The 21,536-nt window shown below is 37.4% G+C and overlaps 1 protein-coding gene and 1 long non-coding RNA gene across 6 annotated transcripts in view; one reads left to right on the top strand and one right to left on the bottom strand.

Annotated features, from left to right (window-relative positions):
- LOC107506366 overlaps positions 1 to 5,218 on the bottom strand; it is a 424,284-nt gene extending 419,066 nt beyond the window's left edge. For both annotated transcript variants that reach the window (XR_004952683.1, XR_004952684.1), the window contains exon 1: positions 4,640 to 5,218. This is a non-coding gene — a long non-coding RNA (uncharacterized LOC107506366). The remainder of the gene's footprint in view (positions 1 to 4,639) is intronic.
- Positions 5,219 to 5,412: 194 nt separating this feature from the next.
- The window catches only part of KIF2A (kinesin family member 2A), a 58,954-nt gene continuing 42,830 nt past the window's right edge, over positions 5,413 to 21,536 (top strand). For 3 of the 4 annotated variants that reach the window (XM_016137046.2, XM_016137044.2, XM_016137045.2), the window contains exon 1: positions 5,593 to 5,713. In XM_016137046.2, the coding sequence (XP_015992532.1) occupies positions 5,650 to 5,713 (64 nt within the window). In that variant the 5' untranslated portion in view covers positions 5,593 to 5,649. Of the gene's footprint in view, positions 5,714 to 21,536 lie in introns of all 4 variants that reach the window. The other variant, XM_016137043.2, reaches the window with a different exon arrangement.

The raw sequence follows: 21,536 nt of genomic DNA, 5'->3' as shown, positions 1-21,536 counted from the left end.
GGAAACTACTTATACACCTTCAGAAAAAAAATAATTTCTTTAAAAGGATTCCCCAAATCTTCAAGTTCAATAATAAAGACATATGTTTACACAATGACTTGTTTCAAATAGCACCTATGTCTTCAGATTGTAGTTAGGATCCTATACACAAATATTCCTAGAAGCTGATTTGGAATATATCTACTAATTACACTATCTTAAACTCGACTAAAGATTCTACATCCTCATAGCAATTTGCACCTCAGTGACTTCAGCCTCTCCTATAAACTCTGCCAAAGCACAAATTCGAACTCTAATCTGAACTCCATTTGCTATACATGACACATGATATTGACAAAGTCCTGCAGAGCTCAGGATGATACTGACATCCATAAGTGCCTTGTCACCTGTATTTGTTGGGATTTTTGGTTGCAGGTAGCAGAAAATTAGCTGAAGTATTGAAGTGAATTTATGTGTTTTGTGTAGAAAAGTATTGAAGTATTGAAGTGAATTTATGTGTTTTGTGTATTGAAGTGAATTTATGTGTTTTGTGTAGAAAAAAATCAAAGATAGACCTGACTTCAGATAAAATTTCATTCAGCTCAACAGCTAAAGAATTAAGAATGAGAACTTAGTTTCCCTCCCTCAAATTTCTGGCTCTGCTTCTTCAATGTTGAATCCATTTTCACCTTATGGCCCTCTTTATGGCCATAAGGACAGTTACCCAATAACTTTGGGGCTACTTTCTCCAGTTCCACTTTTCTAGCAGAAAATTGAGTTTTCTTCCCCAACAACTTGAAACAAGTCTAAAAGTTGAAACTCTGCACCTTATTGGCCTAGAGTGAGGCATGTTTTCATTTATGAACCAGTCATTGAGGCAGGGAGATGAAATGCACTGACTGGGCCTACCCTTGGAGTTGCTGAAGGAGAGGTAAATCCCTCTTAATCATATGACTGAGAAATTCAAATTACTTCTAGGAAGAAAGAAAGAATTATTGAGAAGGCAACAACGAATGTTCACTACACTACTGAATCCAAAGTGACTGACTTGGGATTTCTATCAAAATAAAATACAGCTTCAAATAATTTGGTTTCACTTTGTACATAAGAATTTGAACTCTGAAGGAGGTTTTAGGTAAAAATGCACTTTATTTTTTATTGTTGGTTGATAATTTCTTCTTAGAGATATTAAATGAGGTTGTAAAATTTTCATGGTTCCACCACTTGGTGTTAATAAACTAGAATAGATTCCAACAAAATCTTGTCATCAGAAGTTATATTTTTTATATATTTCTCTAAATTATCAGTTATCAGTTATCTATGCATTCTTTAACTTGCATGTTATCTGATTCTTGCTTCCCAAACTACATTTTATAATGATGCCAATAAAGACTACTTCCTATTTCGTGTAATTGTACAGCAGAAAAATTCCAACATCTAGTAAGGACAATTTACTCCATTCTTAAGAATTAGAGTACTACATACATTATTCCCTTTTATCCTCCATATTTCATATGTAATCAGTTTCCAGCCTTGATATCTCTTATGTCTATCCTTTCTTATTCTCTGCCATTCCAGTAATTCAAATTTGAATAATTTCATAACAGAATTTCTCATGAGTCTCCTCACTGACTGTCCTGATGCAAAACTCTCCTCCCTCCAATCTATTAGACAAAATACTTCTATACTAAAATACCTTAAATAATTATAGCAACTCTTTACCAAGGGCCTACTTTGTGCCAAGTGATTTTTAACTCTTACTCCATTTTATTTTTAATAATTACAAAAACTCTATGACATAGGTATTATCCCCATTTTACAGATAATTGAAACTTAGAAAAGTTAGTAACTTGAACAAGGTCACACACATAAGAAGCAGCAAGACTGGTATTTGAAAACAGGTCAGTCATACTTCAAAGCCTGTATTCTTCCATCACACCATGGTGCTACTCTAGGACTTTCACATCATGCTTGTTCTCAAAGGCGTTCCCTACTGATGCCCCTACCAAGGGTTAACATCTCTGCATGGCTTTCAAAGCCTGCTGTAATTATATCCTACCTAAAGATGTTTTCCCAGTTACTTTCAATGTGTATATCTCTCATTAGATATGTCTCTTCAGCTTCCTTCTGATAAACTGGCTCATGTTTGTTATCACACACTTTAAGAAAAAATCTTGATTATATTGATTATAGAAATAATACATGCTAATTTAAAAGTCAGCAATATAAAAGTAACTAAAGTACACATGGAAGTCCTCCATATTAAGAGTGAGCATTAGGAATAGAATACAAGTCATAGATGTCTGGTTAACACATACTACTTTAAGCAAGAAATTGTGATTTTTACGTTTCAACTAGGCTGTCCTACCTGGTATCAGGACACCAGGAGCCTGAACACATTTGCAGTACTGGAGCTAAATCCAATGGAGAAGAATGGATATTTTAGAAATGGTAAAATTGGGATTTATAACTACCAGGTGTTTTTAATGTATTTGTTTAAGAACTAAAATAAGTTATAGTGAAATTACACAAATTTAATTAGAATTAAAATCTGAGGAAATTTAACGGGAATGGAAGTCACTGACAACTAAAAAGTCTCCAAAAAACGTCCAAGGTAGAAAGAAAGTGGAAAATAAAGTCAAAGAATTACAATAACTATGATGAATTATAATAACTATGCTTTTTAAAAAATTTTTTTTATTTGTTAGGCAAGGCAACCTTTGGTTGACCTCTCAAATTGCAAGGACCTTGTCAGCTTACAATCCCTTATTTTTTAATATTTTATACCTATAGCATCTGGTCTTCCTAGGTGGTCTCCCCTCCAAGTACTAACCAAGCCCAACCTTGCTTAGCTTCCAAGGCCAGAAGGGAACAGGCTTCTTCAGGGTAACATAGCCATAGACTAACTCTTAACAGAATATGACTTGATGGAAATTCTTGAGCAAGATTATTGTCAGTTAAGGTAGGATGGATTTGACTGAGTAAAAAACAGAGAGATATGCAAAGCTCTGGCTATCCTCTGAATTACGATGACAAGGGCCAGAGCCCAACTACAAAGTGTGTTTAATTTTATATCGCTGAACAGAAAATTCTAATTAATGACTTGAGAATTATAGTAGAGTATTAAATTATTTTTGTAGGATGGTTTTACTTTGTTTTTAACTCGTATCGATTGTATTTAATAAATATTAAAGCACTATCCCATTTTAGTATTTAATTTGAACCTTATAAAAACTTTCTGCAGTTGGGAGAACGAAAGTTATTTTTCCAGGCTGTTCAAAGAAGTAATGGAGATTTGGAGCAATAATTTAATTCATTGAACAAATGTCTGAGTGCCTACTATGTGCCAATCATTGCTCTAGTTAGGGTTATATAACTTGCTAAATGCCTGAGCCAGAATCAGAATTCTTGATCCAGGACCCACTTTGCACTTATTTATGGCTGCTCTTCAGGAGGCCATTTGCATATAAAGCCCAAGATGCAAGTTGTGGTAAATGTATGCTAAGGTGTACCAGAAAACATAAGCCTTTGGGGTATTAGCTATAATAGAAAGGTTTTTGTGTTTAACAAGTTGCATGTCTCATTCATTTTTTATGGAGCAGGATGAACATATTTTTAAAATACTTTTGCATATGGATTAAAGGTTTAACTTTCTTAATTACATGACCCATAGGGTGAAATGTATGTGTCAGCAACCATGATAAAACATCTTTTATGAAGCAATTTAGATTTAATAGCTGTGTAGCTTGATTTCTTTGCATTCTTTAAAGAATATGCAAGCAAATAAATGCTTTCTATCTCAGTCATAGAGACATCAATGAGTTCAACTAGACAGGCAACTAGACAGGAATTCAAGTTCAGCTAAAACCCCTAAGATTATTTAAAAAAAAAAAAAAACTTAATTTGGTCAAATCTTATTTTGAAACATAAGTCCTGAGTGACATTTATAGTAATGTCATTTCTGGAATGTAAAAGAAGTTATTTTTTAAGTTGTCTACCCAGTGTTTTGTTTTTGTTTTTGTTTTTTTTTTACAGAAATTCTTCTTATGAAGTTAGCATTAATATATTGGCTAGGTGGAAAACCAGAAGAGGGAAAGAGTAATTAGGGGAATTGTTTTATAAACTATATAAATGTATAACTAATGTACTGTATACTTGAAACTAATAAAATTTTTAAAAATTTAAAATTTAAAAAATTATTCCTACTTTAGAATGGATTTAAAAAACTGTTCTTTGATAGGTATGCCTTCAATATGTATAAGTTACAGTTGTAGCCCGAGCCTCTTAACTATTTTCCTAGGGTCTACTCGACTTGATTACTTATATTAAGTTGAAAACTCTAGGCATGTGCATATATGCACATATAAACTTAATACACATATATCGTTTCCAATTTAAAAATTTTAAAACTGTATTTATCGTTATTATTACAAGGATATTAACAATGACTAGATAAAGTAGGGCCCCAAAAGGATGTTTTCTCATATCAATTCCCAACACTAGAAGCAAAAGGCATAGGCTTGGAGGTTTTTACATGGTGCTACAGTGTTTCCATAGTCCCTGTCCACGTGGCCTCCCTGCTCCGCCAGGACAAGAGCTTCGCCCTCCACATGCTGATGTGGTCAGACTAGTCAAGGGACTCTGAAGAAAAGGCACATACCTTAGTGTCAATCTTAACGTGTCTGCTCTCTGTCCTTGAATCACAGTTATTGGCTTACTGGGTCAGGGCAGATACAGTCTTACAGACCCTACAGCAGAGACAGGACACCAGCAATGGATACATCATAAACAAAAGAGTCAAGGCCGCGCCACCACGGGGTTTCTTTTTGAGTGGCAAGGAGTCTAACGCAAGGCCAAGAAGAAGCAGATCTTCATTCCGACTTATGGTAGGTGGCATCTCAAAGGTGTTTCTTCCCTTCTTCCATAACTGGTTGTGAAACAGTTACTTGGGCTAGCCACCTCTAAGTGACAATAGCCTTGACACTCTCAGATGAAACACTGAGCCCATGCTGTCAGTGGTCGACCCCTAAATTCATATCCCTTAGCCCCGCGCTCCACTTGGAAACCCTGAAACCACTGGGCCTTAATCCATTCCGCAACAGCGGCAATTCATGGAAGCCGGAGGAACAGGAACGCATCGGAGCGCGGGTTCCCGCCTCTTCCAGGCCGCGCGCTAAAATCAAACTCGACGCCAGCTGGTTGGGGGCCGGGCCGCGCGCTCCGCTCTCTCAGCGGGCCAAGCCGCGGCCGCCGCCCGCCCGCCGCGGAGCTGGGCGGGGCCGCCTCGAGGCAGCCGGGAAAGGCTGACCGAAGAGGAAGAGACGCGGGAGGCGCGCTCTGCGCAGGCGCGCGGCGCCCCGCCTCCCCAGCGTCGGCTCCGGGCGGGCGGCGCGGGTCCTCCCACTCTCCCCCGCGCCGCCTGACGGCCCCGGCCCTCGCTTCACCCCGACGCCCCGGCGTGCGCGTCCTTCCTCCCGCCTGCAGGCCGGGGGCCTCCGCCCGCCTGCCCACCTCTGCTTCCCGCGGCCCCGGCTCGCGTTCACGCTGTCGCCCGGGCCGGCGCGGCCGCGGGCAACCGCTCCCCCTCCCACACCTACCCCGCCCCCTCCCCGCCTTTTCCGCCCTCCCGTCCCCCTCCCTCGGCCCGCCGCCGCTGCTCCAGATGAGGTGATGGCAACGGCCAACTTCGGCAAGATCCAGATCGGGATTTACGTGGAGATCAAGCGCAGCGATGGTGAGCCGCACCGCTGCCCCTGCTGGCCGGGCCCCGCATTGGGGTGTGCACGGAGGGAACGCGGGCGCCGGCCACCTCATTGATTGCTCCGCCGGGCTGTGGGGGCGGGAAGGCGGCGGCCGCAGCGCTTTTGTGTGTGGCGTGTGTTCAAGTGAGGCCGGCGTGGGGGTCCACCTCCGGTGCCGCTGCAGTGCGGGGGGCGAGGAGGGGCCCTGCGCGGGGCTGGGCAGAGGGAAGGCCGGAGGGGAGGACCCGGGTGTAGCGAACCGCGTCTTTGGGGGCTTAGGGCGTGCGCAGTGGAGGGTCCTGGGCCAGGGGCCCCTTGCTCTTCCGCGATCTCCATCCTCCCAGGAGATTCTAGCCCGGGGCTTGCGGGGCGGGGGTAGCGAGCTTGATGAGAGGTGACCTCCCCACGGGTTTAACCCGGGCGTTATCATTTTCCGGCCTCATCTTTGAGGTGTGGGGGCTGGGGAGAGCGTGGAGACCAGTGATTTCAGTGTTTAGAAAACCCTACTGGTCAGAAGCCGAGGTGGAGCGAGAAGGCCAGCGCCGTTGGTTTAAACTGCTGTGTGGTTGTCAGGGTTCTTCGGCTTTCGTTTCTCGAGCATGCTTTTCTTTTTTGCTAGTCCCTTCCTTGGAAGAAGGATGCAGAGAATGCCGTGCTCAGCCATGAATAAGGGAGGGGGGGAAGCAAGGGGAAGAAATATTCGATAAGCTTTTCAAAGGTGGTAAGACTGAAAGAGAAGGCGAGGGGATGAGCCTAGTCAATGCAAGACCCTACTGAGGGGGTGGGGGTGGGCGACTGGATGTTGATGTTTTCACACCATCAGGAGAGGTAACCGAGAGAAAAGTGTAAGGTGAGGTGAAGATGCATGCTTAAGTTAAAAAAAAAAAAAAAAAAAAAAAGCTTAGGCTTATGTATTTTTCTGTAGGTTCCTCTGGGGGAAAATATCTTATGTCACTAGCTTGGGATGTGCAGTGAAATGCCAGCCAGGCTTGGATATAGTATATATTGTAATGAAGAAAACTCGTAAAGGGAGATAAGTAAAATTTCATTCAGCCCAACTATTGAAAGAATTAGTTGTGTAATATCTAGAGGTGTGCAGTGTTCTTGATTCCATCTCCCCTATACTCATGCATTTTATTATCCTTATTCATTATCCTCTGGCCTCGCCAGGAGTAATGTTGCTATCATATCCATACCCTCTTGGTTTCCATCAAGTTTGATCAAGTTTGTGAAGCTAGATTGACTTTCACGTTATCTGTATGATATATTGGAAGACCGTATATAGTTGAGGATTTTTTTCTTCATTATATTTGAGATCATTTGTATTAACTGAAAGCATCATTATCCTGTATGTGAGAAGATAAATTAAACCACTTACAGCTTTAGAAGTTACCAGGGACACTAGTGGGAAAGATGTATCCTTTACCTGAGTTGGAGTTTATATTCTCTTCAAATTACTTTCTTGTACTGTGCCGTTCCTGTCATTTATTTCTTAGGTGAATACAGATTCACTGTATACTTTCAAAAGATTTGCATGTTATTTAAAATTTTGGAGTGCAGTAAAATGTGTAAGTTCTTTACATTCTAAGCCTTTAACTATAATTAGAGGTGCTACTGTTAAACCTATCAGAAAACATACAGTATTATATGGCATTGGAAAGGTTTATATATTTTTATTTTGGGGGACTAACATCATTTTATTTAAATATATTGGACTTGAAACAATTTTGGTTCTTTTAGGGTTCTAGAATAGAGGCTTTTAATGCTCTCAGCCTTCAGCTTCTGCCTAATACCAGAAACCCAGGCATATAAGAGCTTTGTGTTCTTATATAAGTGCCAGTAACCTAAAATCAGACTTTGAATAATTTGTCCATAAGAAATAATGGAAGTCATTACACTGTGTATTATCCTAATCTGTAGTTATGTAAATGTTAATGTGCCTCAGATGCTTGATGAACTTGGTAGACAGTAAAAAGATAAGAAGAGAACTTGAAAAGAATGATCATTTGTATTGGACAGCAGTAGAAATGTCTGGGAGACTCCCCGCAGGCTTTCCCTTTTTTACTTTAAAGAAGCTGTTTTGTTTCCTCCCACTTCTGCAACAGATCTGTATAGGATAAAACACTAGCAGTTATTGTAACAAAAATAAACTTTGAAGTAAGATGAGCATTAATGTAATGCCTGAAACAATGGAAATTACAAGAGTGAAGAAGGGCTGCTCCAGGCCGCTATTAACTTGTGACTTGATGCTTGCTGATGGTGATCCTTGTCCACATTTTAGAGCATGCTTCTCCCATCAGTGATGCTTATAAATTAACAAAACATATTCCAAGGGCAAATGGATTTGTTCCCATCTTTCAAGACCCTGCTCAGAACCTATCACCAACTACTAAAACCAGATGGCCAGTCAACCTCCGAATTCCTGTCATTCTGTATCACTCATGAAACAGCATATTTCCTTAAGTTTTAATATTTGGATATGTTTCTCTTAATATTATGTTTCAAACTGCACTAGAGAAAGGGTGATATGAAGAATGCAATGAGGGATGACAGACTACCCACACCCACTTCAACCAGGGCATTACAGGATTAAAATACTAATAGACTCTTGAATTCCCTGAATTTATCTGTGTATCCTCATGTGCCTCGCGGAGTTCCTCACATGTAGTTTTTGAGTGAATTATTATAAGATTTTTGGTTTTCAAACATTATTTTAATCAGGCATTCAGATGAACTCTTACCAGGAAGTGAAGCCCTACATCTGTGCTCATCCTGTGTTGCCACCTCTCTGTTCTGGTCCCCCACATCTCACACAGGCCTTTTAGTTCAAGATCTCTAGAGTTGATTGAAAATGAGTGATGTGCTAAGGCGAATCCAACTTTTCTGGTTTTCCTAGATTAGAAGTGACAGAGGTTAGATTTGGCCTCCTGAGATTGTTCCCAGCCACAGGTAACCAGGTATAAAATAAGACTGGTTTCTGGAAATGGATGTTCATATATTATTTATTTCTTTTCTTATATGTGTCTTATTATCTTTTTCAGTTCCCTTTAAGAATCCGGAGACTCCGAAAACTTAACAGCACTCTTACTGTTGTGTAGCTAGATATAGTCTTTATTGAGAAATTTTAAAACTACACTGTTAAAACAGTTTTTAAATGTTCTACAGTAGCTGTTAACTATCCTTTGGGGAGAAATGTTTTGAATATTTGGAAGCAGCAATTAGGATGGGATTGTTCTTTGGGTTTTCTTAGTCGCAGTGTTGCTATATGTGATATGAGGAGAATCATAGACTGTTTGAACCAGAAAGATCCTTGGAGTTGATCTAGTTCTCATTTTTATAAATGTGGAAGCTGAGTCCCAGGTATCGTAAATGACTTGTCAAGATTCATACAGCCTGTCTTGCACAGCATAGAAACCAGACTATCTGTCAAGAACTGTGACATTAAAGAGAATTCTCTGTTAGTTAGGAACCATATACAGCTAACTACAACCAAACTCAATCAGGATGTACGAAATTGCTTCTCACTCATGGGAAAACCACTAGAGAGCAGTGTTATAGAGTCCAATAGAAATGATATGATAAAATGTGATAAGGTATAGTTCAAAGGTCACAAAACACAAAATTGTGGGAGGAATATATTCCTGTTTTTTAATTACACATTGGTGAAAAGAATGCTCTAATCATGGGAAATCCAGAGGAAATTGAAGATTTCAGAGGACCCATTGCAAATCTTGGCGTTTAGAACAGGCAGTCTTTAGAAAAGATTTTAAATGGCCTGATTCTCAACCTACTTTGTCACATTTATTTTTTCTGCTAGTTTATCTTTACATGTCATTTCTATACAGAGTTTTGGAGCATAAACTAAGGGAATTTAGGTAATAATATACCACGTACCGATATAGTTCTTTAGGTACAACTAGGTGACTGATGGTAGGGTGAGTGAGAGGAATTTGTGAATAATTTCCTTTTACATAATGACTTACATGATAATGGTTCCATGTAGCATATATGTTAGGCCTTCATAGTTTTCCAAACGGGTTATCTAATTTAATCCTCACAGAAGCTGTATGAGGTAAACAGGGTAGGAAGGTGATAAATTCATCATTTTACAGGTGAATCTGAGGTCGGATTATTTGCCAGGATGACATTAATAAAGGGCATAATCTGGACCAAAGACTAAGTTTAAGTGCTGGCAAATGTTTACTGATGATGCTATGAAATTATAAACTATGCATGCTTTTGTTTTGTTTTGTTTTGAGATTCAAACCCCTGTAGTAAAGATTTCTTTCTACTACTACCAAAGAGGTTCAGAAAACCTACAGTTGATAACATTGCTTAAAATTTGCCAGATTGGTGAGATCAAATTGAATCCTGACATTTTATTAACTATAAGGAGTAAGATTCAGCAGAGTAAGCCTTTAAAGATAAAGCCCTTTTCAGTAGTCAGCTGCTTGCCTCCAGAATTACCACAGAAAGCCAAAAATCTGTATTCATTGTCCAGTACAGTCACTTGATTCTCATGACAAACATTTTGGAACTCTGGGGAAAGACTATGTGTCACCTTGTTTTATGTATCATAATTTTTAAAAAGCTAGAGAAAATAGCAAGGAGCCGGTGTGTCTGTCTATTCAAACAGAGAAGGAGGCCATGAGTGTGGAAAATCCTTGAGAAATTATCTGGACCAGTTCTTTCTAATCACAAGTTTACTTGTTGTTATAATTAGATTAATCATTTGCAAAGCTTAATTTTTGTATTTAGCCACCCACTTTGCTTTTAACACCTTTGCCTTAGAACTTAAAATAATCTTTTTTGTTTTAAGATTGTAGTTCTGGGCTTAAGAATAGATATAATTTTTGAGCGCTAGGTAAAACTTATTTTCAGTCTTCTGATCCAGTTGTGGAGCAGATGTAGGTTAGTTTGCCCTTCCTTTGTACAGTAACTTTTGATTAAAGTAACATGAATGCTATTATAGTGCCTAAGTGAACATAGATTTTAGAACCTCACCATATTAAACATTTATGTGCTTAATTACACATAGAGCATGCTGTGCCATGTACTTAACATAGAGAGCTAAATAAATTCAAGTTCGTGGTCATTGGGTATTGTCTAGTGAAAATTTAGGCAAAAATGAAATGATGTGTTGTTACATTGCTGGTTAACCTTAATTTTAAGTTAACTTTCATTACTATCCTTAGAGTAAAATGTGAAGGTAGGTGTCCCTTTTAAAAGTAATGCTTCTAAATCTAGTTCTTGCCTAGGGCTTTCTCATTTTTGGTACTACTTAGTTTTCTTACTACCCACTATAGTCAGGCTTGTAGTTCAAATGAGCATTTACTGGGGTGTGAGGGTATTTTGGTGTATAGACCTGAAATGATTATGCCATAATCACAAAATAATGTGATTTCATATTCCTGTTTTCTTACTGCAAATTTAATTAAATGAACTTTTAATAACAGCCTGTTAGATGTTAGACATTCTGACAGGTGTTGGAGATACAAAAAAAATAAGGCATACACAGTTTCCACCCTCAAAAGCAAATAAATAAATGACGATATTGTGGTTCATATCAACGGAAGTATGCCACTCTGTGTGTATGTACATCATTACCACTTCCTTTTTTAGGTTAGGCTCTTTAGACTCCTGAAGTTATGAATCTTCTGGATAAAAAATATATGTTGTCATACATGCCATCCCTTTGACCTCCTCTGACCAATATCCATTATCCGTCATGGTGTGCTTTCCCCGTGAGCCCGTATTCAGCCTCCGAGTTCTTAATACAGCATCACTAGTCCTGGTAACCCTGGTCAGTCAATTGAAATTGGCATTATTTGTCATTACTGGCCTATTTTCTATTCTCTAATACCCATTTGAGTTTAACTATAACTTTTAACTTTCGTTTCGGTATCTAAAGGAATGGATTTATTCAGTTTTAGATTTCTAGCCCCTGGCAGGAGGTTTCTTTCTAGATATGTGTTAGGGTGCTTGTTAACACAGGCAGCAAGGAAGCAGAGCATGAAAGCAGATTGAGCCAGCTGATGGTGCTTCCGTGTAATTTGGGAACAACTTCCCCATACAGTGTTGTCAAAGAACTATAAGTATCAGACACCTCCCTGCACTATATTTTACTTTAAAAGACTTTTCTCCAGGGTTTCACTGGTTTTGGCATTAATTTTAACCAGATTTCACCTATAAAAATTTTTTAAAGGAAAGACAAGATCATGATGGGACATACTTATGCTAAAATTTGTTGAATGACTACACTATGTAAAGAATGACCCTTTACATTTATATAACTTTTGGCCAGCAGCTATCAACTCAGCCTCATCCAGATAACTTGTATCTTTCATACTGCTACTTGAATTTTGTTTCTTTCTTAAAAAATGAATCCAGGTGTTACTCTTGATATCTGAAGGGATTTAACATTTGTGTGCTTATAAGCCAGTTGCTTTGCTAAAAGTGTAATATTCAGTATCTTGCTTTTTATGACAATGCTATAAGGTAGATGGTGGTGTTCCTATTTTACAGAAGAGGAACCTTATGCATAGAGTATATAAAGTACTGTAAAACGTTTGAGCCTTGTCAAAGGCTATTTCAGATATTTAAATTATATGCATTAGTCAAGGCCGTGCTGTAAGTGTATTTTAGGGGTGTAGGATATGGATATATTTAGAGAACATTATGGTTAATTGTAGTTGTGGGAATTCTGTCTCTAGAATTGGTAGAGTTAGTATAGTTCATAAGCCTGGCTACTCATTAAAATCACCTGTAAGACTCTGGATAAAACCAAGCAAACAAACGAACAACCCCCAACCTATTACCCAATATCTGGGTCCTTTGCCTGGACACTCTGTTTTAGTTGGTCTGATATAGAGCCTGTACATCAGTATTTTATTTCAAAACACCTCATAGACTGGTGATTCCAGTGTGTACCCAGAGTTGTGATCCATTATTTTAGAAAAAGCATCTCCTAATAGTGATCGGACAAGAAGTCATGGAGAATACAATTTGAATGGTAAGAGGAAGATAACCAGTAGATTGCCCGTGGGGAAGGAGGCATTTCATGCAAGTGGCACAACATTAGCTAGAGATGGAGGGCTTGCCCAGTAAAAGACAATTGAAACAGGCAAAGGGGAAGGTGATAGACGAGAAAATAAGACTAATCTGGGGCACCTTATTAAGGACTTGGAAACAAAGGTAGGGTAAGGCGTCTTGGAATTAATTTCTAGGACACTTGGAAACTACTGTAGCTCTTAATCTTCTAAGAGCAGTAATAGGAGTTAACGAGTGATTAGTGATAAAGTAGAAGGAGTGTAGTACTGAAAATGAGAGGTAGCAAGGATAAGATTGCATCAGACTAGGAAGGTGAGCGATGATTAAGGAACAGATGCAAAAAAGAATTGATGTTATATGGTGCTGTATCATTTGTGCTGAGTAAAGGACAGATGTGTTGAAAAGAATGGACTTAACGTTTGGAAAATCTGACTATAGGTTATAAAGTCTCTCCAGTTCTGCTTAATCAAGCTAATCCTATTCATGAAAACAGGGCCGTAGAGTCTATGTAAAATGTAATATTAAAGAGAACATCCATCTCAGGCTGTTCATAGTTTTTGCTCCTAATACCTTAAAAGTAAGTGAGTCTAAGGTATGAGTCACTTCCAATAAATGTTTATATGTGGATCACAAATTTACTTAAACTCTAACTACCTGCTTTGTCTGTGCAAGAAGACTCAGTTATAGTGTATTAGCCAGTACCCTCTTAGAATTCCTAGAAGGGAATGGGAAGGTAAAATAGTATTTAAAGGATCTGGCTTCATCTCTTTGAGGGATGAAGTGTTTTGATTCCTGAAACACAGCTGCTCTCCTTTACTTTTCCTTTGCTCTTATTTTTGGCTTATTTTTTTCTGCCCTGGCTTTTGCCTTTCCTTTTTGTCCTGAAGATTTTGAATGTCATTTCAGCATTTAGAATCTTGTAACTGCTATTTGCAACTTAGGACTTAAAAAGGGGTGAGGGATAGTAGAGCATAGTGGATTTTTAGGGCAGTGATATTATTCTATATGATACTGTAATAGTGGATACATGTTACACATTTATCAAAACCCAAAGAAAACACACAACACCAAGAGTGAACCCTAATGTAAACTATGGACTTTGGATATTAATGATATGTGTCAGTGTGGGTTCATCAATTTTAACAAGTATACCCAGTGTGGAATGTTGATACTATGGGAGCTTATGGCTATGTGCAAGCAGGAAATGTATGGGAAATGTCTCTACCATCTTCCCAGTTTTGCTGTGACCCTAAAACTGCTCTAAAAATAAATTATTTAAAAAGAGAGGTATGAAAACTTTAGGTTGTTAAAAAGCAAAGCTATGCTCAGAATAATGGACCAATTAATGACAAGATTATTGATAATATTTTAAGAATGAGGATCAACCATGTAAGGTTGCAGTTAAAGTAAATTTTTCTGTTCATTTTTGTTATGCTTAGTTTATTGGCTTAATATGAGAGATTTAGGGTGTGCTGACAAAAATTTTAAATGTACTGTAATGCAATGAGAGGATTCAGATATGTGTAGCAACCTTATCTTCATTTCTTTACTTCAGCCCATGGACATTTGAGCTTATAGTTCAGATGCCATGACAAATGTCCAAGCAGTTTGTCTAAAAGCGTCATCCTTGAAATCAGCCAAGGTTGCATTTAAACAAGAGTTTACCTGTTTTAGTTAAACTATAGGGAATTCCTGCTGTAAGATATGCACAGGAAATATAATTAATTATGTCTTGTCTCATGAAAAGTGAGTTGGGAGTACAGATAGCATTAAACTTTTGGGGGGGGGATAGTATTTTTAAGTCTGCAGTTTACTATGGACTAATAAAGGGAAATGGATATAATGTTTTACATGTATGATTTGTAGAAAATAAGGACAAATTAGAGGCCCTAATTAGTAATATAAGTCTTAGAACTTAATTATAGACAGCCGTCTGATGAAATACTGCTATCAGACAAAACTTGCTTGTTCTTATAATGAAGAAATTGACTTGTCCGAGGTCATACATAAAATAAGTGGAAAATGAAATTTGAACATAGGCTGTCTTCTTCTAAATTACTCTGCCACTCTTAATTTAGAATTATTTGTGTACTGTGGATGTTCCAGGTATTGGAAGTCAGTACATTAAATAATGCTTTCATTTTACTTTCTATGGTATAGCTTTTTTCAGGTGTGTTTATTAATCCACTAACATTTGCTGCAGGACCATTATGTGTCCTTTCATCTGATACTTTAAAGATTTAGAACTTTTTCCTAGAAAAGGCTACTGTGTCAGTTACAACAGCCTATTAAATAGTTACCACACTCAATGCAGGTGCTCTGTGACTCTGTTTCTTTTTGAAAAAATTCCGGTCTTTTCCAATCCCTCTTCCATTGCCTAAGTTTCGGCCCTCCTTGCTCACAAGACTTTCAGTTTAGGCAAGTAAATATGCTGTCATGTGAAAGAATGCTTATTAGATGAGCAACTGTATTGTCAGGAAAATGTCGCAGATTATAGTAACTTGCTAGGAGTCCTCTGGCGTAACCGATGAATTTGGGGGCCTGTCTAGATTCAGTGATATTTATTTTTGTAAAACTGTTGTATGAAATTGGGGGATAATATATGGCTTGCATTTACTATTTTCTCCAGTTAAAGCTGATAGTGGAAGTGGACCATAACTCATCGCTCTAACTATATATGTATTTTTTTTTTATATGCTCTTGGGGTGCAGTTTTATTAAGAGCTGTACATTGCTCTTAACCTTACATGTTTTTTTTGGTTTCACTGAGAACCATTTCTTAACTAAATTAGAAATAAATAAAACTTTTGTTTTCCTCCTACCCCTCAGATCTTTCCTTCTTAATCTTTGCAGGGACCTCTTTCTCTCTACATTGTCTAAATGTTGGTGTTCTTCAGTACTTGGTCCTAACCCTGCAGTACTTTTCATACAGTATTTTGTCTCTGGGTAAACTAAATGCTTCTCTGCAGGCCAGGCTGCAGACATTTACTGTTTGTATAACTAATAGATTACTGATTATCTCTACTTGGATGTCACATAAATACCTCACATTCAGCATGTTACATATTGAAGCCATTACCCATTCCCCAAATCTATTTCTTCAGTATCTCTCATCACTTTCATTCACTCTGTTGCCCAAATCAGAAACCTAGATGTCTTTCTTGGCTCCTCGTTCTTTCTTAACCTGTCATCAGGCTCTTAATTTAACTGCTTGAATACTTCCTCAATCTATACATTTTTCCATCCCTTCACTATAACTTTGATCAGGCTAGCATTATGTCTTATCTGCTACAAATTCCTAATAAGTCTCTCCACCTTTGTGGTAGATTATTCTTTCAGAGTAAACTGTTAGACATATAAATTGGGCCCCCTGATCATCTGCTTAAAACTTTTTGATCACTTCCTGTATCTCTATTGCCCTTTGGATAAAGCCCAGATCTAACATAGATTACTCTAAAACCTGAACAATCTTACCTCCCTTTCCAGTCTCATTTCTTGCCATTTTTTGAGGCACTCCAGTCTCACTGAAATCTTCTTAGAACACATCACTTCTACCTAATCTAGCTAGCTGCTGTTGCTCCTTTTCACCTCTGTTAAACATTCCATTCTTCTTTGATTCCTAGATTACGTTGGGTCTCCTGCTTTATGTTCTTCTCCAAGTTTCCTATTTCCTGTCAAAACACTTATTGAATTGTATTATTTGTTTGATAGTCTTCGGTCAGACTCAAGTTCCATCTTATCCCCAGTGCCTAGCACAGGACTTCTACATACTTAATTATCTGTTTGCAGAACCAGTGATTAAATGAACTTCTAGCTGTGCTATTCTTTCACTACTCTGCCTATTCAAATTTTGACATTATGAAAAAAATTGATTTGGGTTTATCCTCCAATCTTCAAGAGTATGGCATCACAAGGTATATGTCATTGCTTTTAATGTACACATTTAACTTTGTTTTTAAATTGAATTACCTGTTTTGAATAGCAGTATTGTTCCATCGTTAACAATTAAGTTCCAAAAGAGTACATATCTTTCTCCTCCCCCCAAACAACCTAGTTCTTTTCCCAAGAGATATCAATATTACCAGCTTCTATATTCATGCAGAGATATTTGTTTTGCCTTTGTAGGTAAATATGTGTTTGTGTATGTGTAGCTATACATATGTGTGTAAACATAAGCCTTTCCCTACAGATGGTATACTGTACACCATGGTGCTTTTTAATTTTTTTCACCTAATAATAGTGATATCTTGGGGAACTTTTGTACATTAATAATAGCTTCATTCTTTTTTATTAATTATTTATTATTATTTATGTCTACAACATCTGGTCTTCCTAGGTATTCTCCCATCCAAGTACTAACCAGGCCCAACCCTGCTTAGCTTCTGAAATCAGACATCAGGCTTATTCAGGGCAGCATGGCAGTAGACTATGGACCGTAGCTCCACTGGGGTGCAAACCCAGGACCTAACCGCTACACTATGGACCCACGTCCAATAGCTTCATTCTTATAGCTGCATTTTATTAGTCCTTAAATATATCACAATTTCTATTATACTCAGTCTGCAGCTACGATACAGCCAATACCATATTGACTAATCTTGAACTTTTGTCATTTCTTACATACATGACTATCTACATATCTGTAGAATAAAGTACTAGAAGTAGAATCATTGGGTCAGAGAATTATATATTTTTAATTTTGATAGATCTTGCCAATTTACTTCTGTAGAGATTGTGTAAATTTATCTTATCTGCAAAAGTGCCTGTTTCCTCATACCCTTGTCCTCATAGTATGCAACATACATTTTTATGATTTGCTAGCTTGGATTATGGAGTTCATTCTGTGCCCTTAGAAATTTTTTTTCTGAAGTTAAATGTCCCCTAAAAGGTAACATGTTTAATTTATAAAGTGTTTAGGCGGTCCAGATATATAATGAAAACCTTTTAAGTTCTGGTGTTGATAGTTAATACAGAAAAACAAGATGTCATGTTTTATGTCTGGTTTTAAGAAATAGTGATTTTTTTTTTTAATTTAAGAAATTCGAAAAACATAGTTTTTAACTTAATAAACTTGAATAGCCTTACTAACAGATTGGTATTTTTAAAACTCTGAACACAGTTAAATTATGCTAATGAAACTTCCCTATGTTTCTATCCATTTGTATTTGGTTAATTCACTTTAGTAGATTGCCTTGTTACTGAGTCCGGAATTGATAAACTTTATCTCTTAAAGCCAGTTACTTCTCTGTTCTTTAACTGTTCTGTTTTTCCTTAATTCCAGGAAAATTTTCAAAACATCAGCTTTTTATTGGAAGGGTGGTTAGATGAGAGTGCGTGTATTGTTTATGTGTTCATTCAACCAATATGATTGAATACTCTAGGTAACGTACTAGCTATTGAGGATAGAGCAGTTGGGGGGGGGGGTGTGCAGAGGGGCAGGAGAACAGACGAGAAAGCCGTTTACATGGAACTTTCATTTTTAGAGAGGAAGTGGAAGATGCACAGCTATGCCACCCAATGAATTGTTCTTTGAATAATGGAAAGAAGTCAAATCAACATATTTGTAGTTAAAGAGAAGCTAGAGGGACGAGAAAGTAAAGATAAAGAAAAGATTATCAGTATATCATGATTTTGGAGGACCTGAAATATATAGATGATCCTTAAAGTGACTTTTCAGGGCTTTGTATGATCAAGTTCTTACCTTTCCTCTCTCTTGTCTCTTCTCACACACTTGGCCCTTGGAACCCAGTATTTAGCCTCACTGGCTTTTTTTTTTTTTTTAGTGGTTCCCACCTTAGAGCTTTTACACGAACTATGCCCTTTACCTAAAACTTTCTTCTTGCCCATTCTGCCTGACTACATTTTTGCTTTTAGTTCTTAACTTCAACATTATTTCTGCACTTGGTTAGAAGGGCACTTCCTGGCTCTCAAATAAAAATTTGATCTCTTATTCTCTTTCAGTACACTTTACATTTCCTTAGTAGATTCTGTCACACTTTGTAAGTACAGTTGCTCAATTTAGATTGGGGTTTTTAGATTGGGGTTGCATCTCAATAAATCCATCATAAATTGAAAACATTGTAAATCGAAAATGCATTTAATGCACCTAACCTACTGAACATCATAGCTTAGCCTCTTACCTTAAATGTGCTCAGAACACTTTACATTATTGGGACAAAACCCCATAGAAAGTCAAGGAGCATCTGTAATTGCCTTCAGACACAGGACATTATGTATGCATGATGACATGCGAAAGCACAAAAAGCAGTATCCAAAAAACTCTGGCAACACAGTACACTGTAGAGTATCAGTTGTTTACCCTGATGATTGCTTGGCTGACTGGAAGCTGCAGCTCACTGCAACTGCTCAGCCTCATGAGAGAGTATTGTACTGCACAGTGCTAGACCAGGAAAAGAGCAAAATTCAAAATTTGAAATGTAGTTTCTACTGAATGTGCATTGATTTTACACCATCATAAAGTCAAAAAATTGTAAATCGAACCATCATAAGTTGGGGACCATCTATCTATATGCATTTATTTCTGTCACTTTTTTTTTTTTTTAATAAAGCATAGACATGTCTGTTTGGTGCTCTACTATAAACCTACCATCTAGTATGATGTCTGTCATGTAGGAAGCATTCGTTGACTATTGACTGAATAAACTGTGAACTTACCACCAGTGATGAATAGATTACCCATGTCCTTACATCCTCAACAATTTAGGTTTTTAAAAACTTTTCAAGGGATTTGGAATTGGGAGAGGGATGGATAGACAGAGCACAGAGAATTTTTAAGTCTGTGAAAATACTGAGTATGATACTCTTAATGGTGGATGCATATCATACTTTTGTCCAAACCTACAGAATGTCTAACACTAAGAATGAACTGTAATGAGCTTTGATTGATTATGATACATCAGTCTAGGTTTTTCACTTGTAACCAATGTACTATACCTTGGTGGGGGATATTAATAATGGAGGAGGCTGTACATGTACAAGAGGGTATATGGAAAATCTCTGTACCTTCTGCTCAGTTTGGCTGTGTACCTAGGCTAAAACTGCTCTAAGAAAAATAGCCTTTAACAAAACAACAATGCAGTTTCCTAGGAATATACCCAAGAGAAATGAAAACATCTGTCAATATGACAACATGTACATAAATGTTTATAGCATTACTCATAATAGCCAAAAAGGGAAAAAACTATCAACTGATAAACAAATTATGGTTTATTCATATAATGGAATAGTACAACATGGACAAACATTGAAAAGATTATGCTTAGTGAAAGCAGCTGCAAAAGATCATGTTATACCATTCCATTCTTGAAATGTCAAGAATAGGCAAATCTATAGAGAAAAAGTAGATTAGTAATTTCTTACGATGCTGGTAGTGGGGTTGTTGGAGAAATCGGGGAATGATAGCTAAAAGATAAGGGTATATCTTTTTGAGGTGATTAGAATGTTATAAAAGTGACTGTGGCTATGGTTGCAAATATCTGAGAATATACTAAAAACCATTAAATAGTATACTTTAAATGGATGAATTGTATGTTCTGTGAATTCTGTTTTTAAAAAACCTTTTCAGAGGGGAAAATGGTGAATTGTTATTTAAATTTTCAGTATTACTAATAAAGGTGAAGTTTTTCCTTTTTTCTTTTTGTCAATTATAGTACTTTTTGTCTATCTCCTACTTTTAAAACTGTTTTCTCTGTCAATTGTACTTTGTTATCTGAGTTCTCTCTTCCTACTTGTATTATTCTTAATCTCCTTTCTAAGTTCTTATTTCTAGTCTATCTCTTAAGTGTTGGCGTTTCCCAGAGTTCTACATTCTTTTCTTTTTCCCTGTTTTTCCGTAGTTACTGTGACCTTTTACTACTTTTTACTACATTTTTTTTAATTGAGGTATAATTCACATTATAAAATTCACCTTTTTTAGGCAACAAAAGAAAAATAAACAAGTGAGACTACGTCAAACTTAAAAGTTTCTGCACGGCAAAGGAAACCATCAACAAAGTTGAAAAGGCAGCCTACCAAATGGGAGAAAATATTTCCAAATCATGTATCTGATAAGGGGTTGATATCCAAAATATAAAGAACTCCTAACTCACTGTTATTGTCTCCTACCCTGTTCCTCTCTTATTTCTATGTGATTGCAACATTCACATAAAGATGATTCTTCCAATCCCCTACCTTTCAGAACTTTAAGCTTCTTTCCTTCCTTCTCTTCAGTGATTTCGCCCTTAGCCTTAGCTTATTCACTGTACCCAGACATCTCCATGCAGTGTTTCTATAATCTTATTTTTAAGCATCTCATTTTCAGTCACCATTCTGTCTATATAGCATGTTCCCTCTAGTATTTGGCTCTACTAATCTTTTGACCCAACCAAGATTTATAATCCTACTACCTTTTATTGTTCCTTATTCCACCTCATGTCCTAACTCGCTTCCGTATAAACCCTGTCTTATATATATACTTTCTACCCCCCTACCCCTCTCTTGATTGGCAAAACTCCAGATAACTCCTTTTATATATTTTAAACCTCCTTGCCCATTCTTGATTAAAATTAATTGGAGTGGGGGAATTATAATTGTGCTGCTTGATCACAATTTAAATTCATGGCTACTTTTCTTGAATGAACAGTCACATCTCTAACCCATTCACTCTTAGCTGACTTTTCTCATAACATTCTTAGGTTTATTTTCTTATACACACTCTGAACAGATCACTTTGTATGCCATTTTGCCACTGAGAAAAGCAATCAGAAAA

Source organism: Rousettus aegyptiacus, unplaced genomic scaffold (genome assembly GCF_014176215.1).
Source record: "Rousettus aegyptiacus isolate mRouAeg1 unplaced genomic scaffold, mRouAeg1.p scaffold_m13_p_8, whole genome shotgun sequence".
Classification (NCBI taxonomy): Eukaryota; Metazoa; Chordata; class Mammalia; order Chiroptera; family Pteropodidae; genus Rousettus; species Rousettus aegyptiacus.
Note: the sequence above shows the minus strand (reverse complement) of the source record. Positions and strands in the feature narration are given on the sequence as shown.